General features: G+C 47.9%; 1 protein-coding gene across 1 annotated transcript in view; it reads right to left on the bottom strand.

Annotated features, from left to right (window-relative positions):
• Window positions 1-2,500, bottom strand: part of LOC112230856 (beta-adrenergic receptor kinase 2) — an 84,256-nt gene that overhangs the window by 68,604 nt on the left and 13,152 nt on the right. Inside the window, 1 exon segment of the mRNA XM_042311713.1 lies at window positions 318-394. Within this exon segment, the coding sequence (XP_042167647.1) occupies window positions 318-394 (77 nt within the window).

The following is a 2,500-nucleotide window of genomic DNA, read 5'->3' as shown; positions in this document are numbered from 1 at the left end:
TGGCTACGCGCACCGATTGCAAACTGAAAAGTGGGTTTTGACGCCCGGTGCTTTGGGTCGGCCACGGTGAGGAACCGGGGGGGGGTAGAACAGGATCAGCCAATCAGCAGCCGCATAAAGCCGGCAGAGGTCAGCTCGAATAGGGCGTCCACACACACACACGAAGCACAAACCTATCCCAAGTCAACAGCTCCCAGCATGCATTCCTTGTGTGTGTGTGTGTGTGTGTGTGTGTGTGTGACGTGGTGCTATGATTCTCGTGGTTGTCCGCGTAGGGATAAAGGACAAGCGTCCATTATCACACCGAGGCTACTCACCAATCTTCTGGTTGAAGATTTTGTCGAACGTCAGCTCATCTCTCTCCTCTAGGTACTTCTGCATCACACTGCGAATACTGAGAGAGAGAGAGAGAGAGGAGAATAAAATGTTAGAAACATACTTAATTACCCCTCTTCATCCCCTATGGGAAACAAGGCTACAATGAGCTCCACAATGTTTGAAAACTAGAGCCTACTTTAAAAAGGGAAACGCACATAGACAGGGCATTGATACAAATCAGAGCACTGGACTCCCCTCCCCACTCTGCAACCTCTTTCTCTTCCTCCCTGCCCTCTCCTCTCTCATCTCTCCTTTCATCCTTTCATCTCCCCTCCACCTTCATCCCTGCCCTGGTTTGGGCCTCTCCCTTCCTGCCACCTGTCCCCGTCGGTCCCCTGACAGGATGGTGAGGAGCAGGCAAACGGAGGACCGGAGCAGCTTGCCCTCGGAGAGGGTGTTAATGAGAGGAGGGCAGGGGAGAATTCATCAATTAGCGCCCCCCTCCACGGGCCCATTAGCACACACACAGGAGAGAGGAAAGTTACCACACACACAGGAGAGAGGAAAGTTACCACACACACAGGAGAGAGGAAAGTTACCACACACACAGGAGAGAGGAAAGTTACCACACACACAGGAGAGAGGAAAGTTACCACACACACAGGAGAGAGGAAAGTTACCACACACACAGGAGAGAGGAAAGTTACCACACACACAGGAGAGAGGAAAGTTACCACACACACAGGAGAGAGGAAAGTTACCACACACACACAGCTGCAGGAGAGTAGAGCACGTTCCACATGGCAGCACATTGGCCAGACGGACGCCTTGCCTGAGAGAGGGAGAGATCTTAGATGTGTCTATTACTGCCAGTGAGCCAGTGGCACAGGCGCAAGAGAGAGAGAGGGTGCGAGTGAGGGAGGGTATGGCGAGAGAGAGGGAGGGTAGGTGAGAGAGCAGGAGAGACGGGGGGGGCGAGAGAGAGGGGGCACGAGAGAGAGGGGGGCGAGAGAGAGAGCGGGGGCGAGAGAGAGACAGAGGGCGAGAGAGAGACAAAGCATTTAGAGACAACCAGCTTCTGTTGTTTATTGTATTGATTAATTCAATGGGATTTATTTTGTTCTCTCAGAAAAGCACTTCAGCTGTAGACCTACTAGAGTTGGGCAGGAGGCCAGACACACACACACACACACACAGCACAGTTTATTCGAAATTCTCTCGTGGATCGTTGTTTACCTGACATCATTAGTGTGGTGTGAATGGTTCTGCTGTATTGGGCTGGACCAGACCTGGCAGGTTCAGATAACACTGAATAACAACAGAAAGGATAACACTAGAAGACGCTAACTAGCGCGGCATACGCCAAGTTTAACAGTGGTTGATAAGTGGAGACGCTAACTAATAGCTCGTTTTTAACACAGCGGGCAGATGCTAACTAAACCTATAGTAAAAGAGTGGCTGATGCTTAGCTAGCGAAAATGCTAACTGCTAGTTCATAACATACTGGTTGATGCTAGCACCAATACTAACTGCTAGTTCATAACATACTGGTTGATGCTAGCACCAATACTAACTGCTAGTTCATAACATACTGGTTGATGCTAGCACCAATACTAACTGCTAGTTTATAACATACTGGTTGATGCTAGCACCAATGCTAACTGCTAGTTCATAACATACTGGTTGATGCTAGCACCAATACTAACTGCTAGTTTATAACATACTGGTTGATGCTAGCACCAATACTAACTGCTAGTTTATAACATACTGGTTGATGCTAGCACCAATGCTAACTGCTAGTTTATAACATACTGGTTGATGCTAGCACCAATACTAACTGCTAGTTTATAACATACTGGTTGATGCTAGCACCAATACTAACTGCTAGTTCATAACATACTGGTTGATGCTAGCACCAATACTAACTGCTAGTTCATAACATACTGGTTGATGCTAGCACCAATACTAACTGCTAGTTTATAACATACTGGTTGATGCTAGCACCAATACTAACTGCTAGTTTATAACATACTGGTTGATGCTAGCACCAATGCTAACTAACCTGTCGTAAAAGTGTCTGAGGCGCGCGAAGACACTAACTACCAGTTTATAACCCGGCGGCTGATGCCAGTACAGCACCAATAAACCCGAAGTAAAACCAGGGTAGGAATTAAACAAATAG

The sequence above is a fragment of the Oncorhynchus tshawytscha genome, linkage group LG33 (assembly GCF_018296145.1).
Source record: "Oncorhynchus tshawytscha isolate Ot180627B linkage group LG33, Otsh_v2.0, whole genome shotgun sequence".
NCBI lineage: Eukaryota > Metazoa > Chordata > Actinopteri > Salmoniformes > Salmonidae > Oncorhynchus > Oncorhynchus tshawytscha.
Note: the sequence above shows the minus strand (reverse complement) of the source record. Positions and strands in the feature narration are given on the sequence as shown.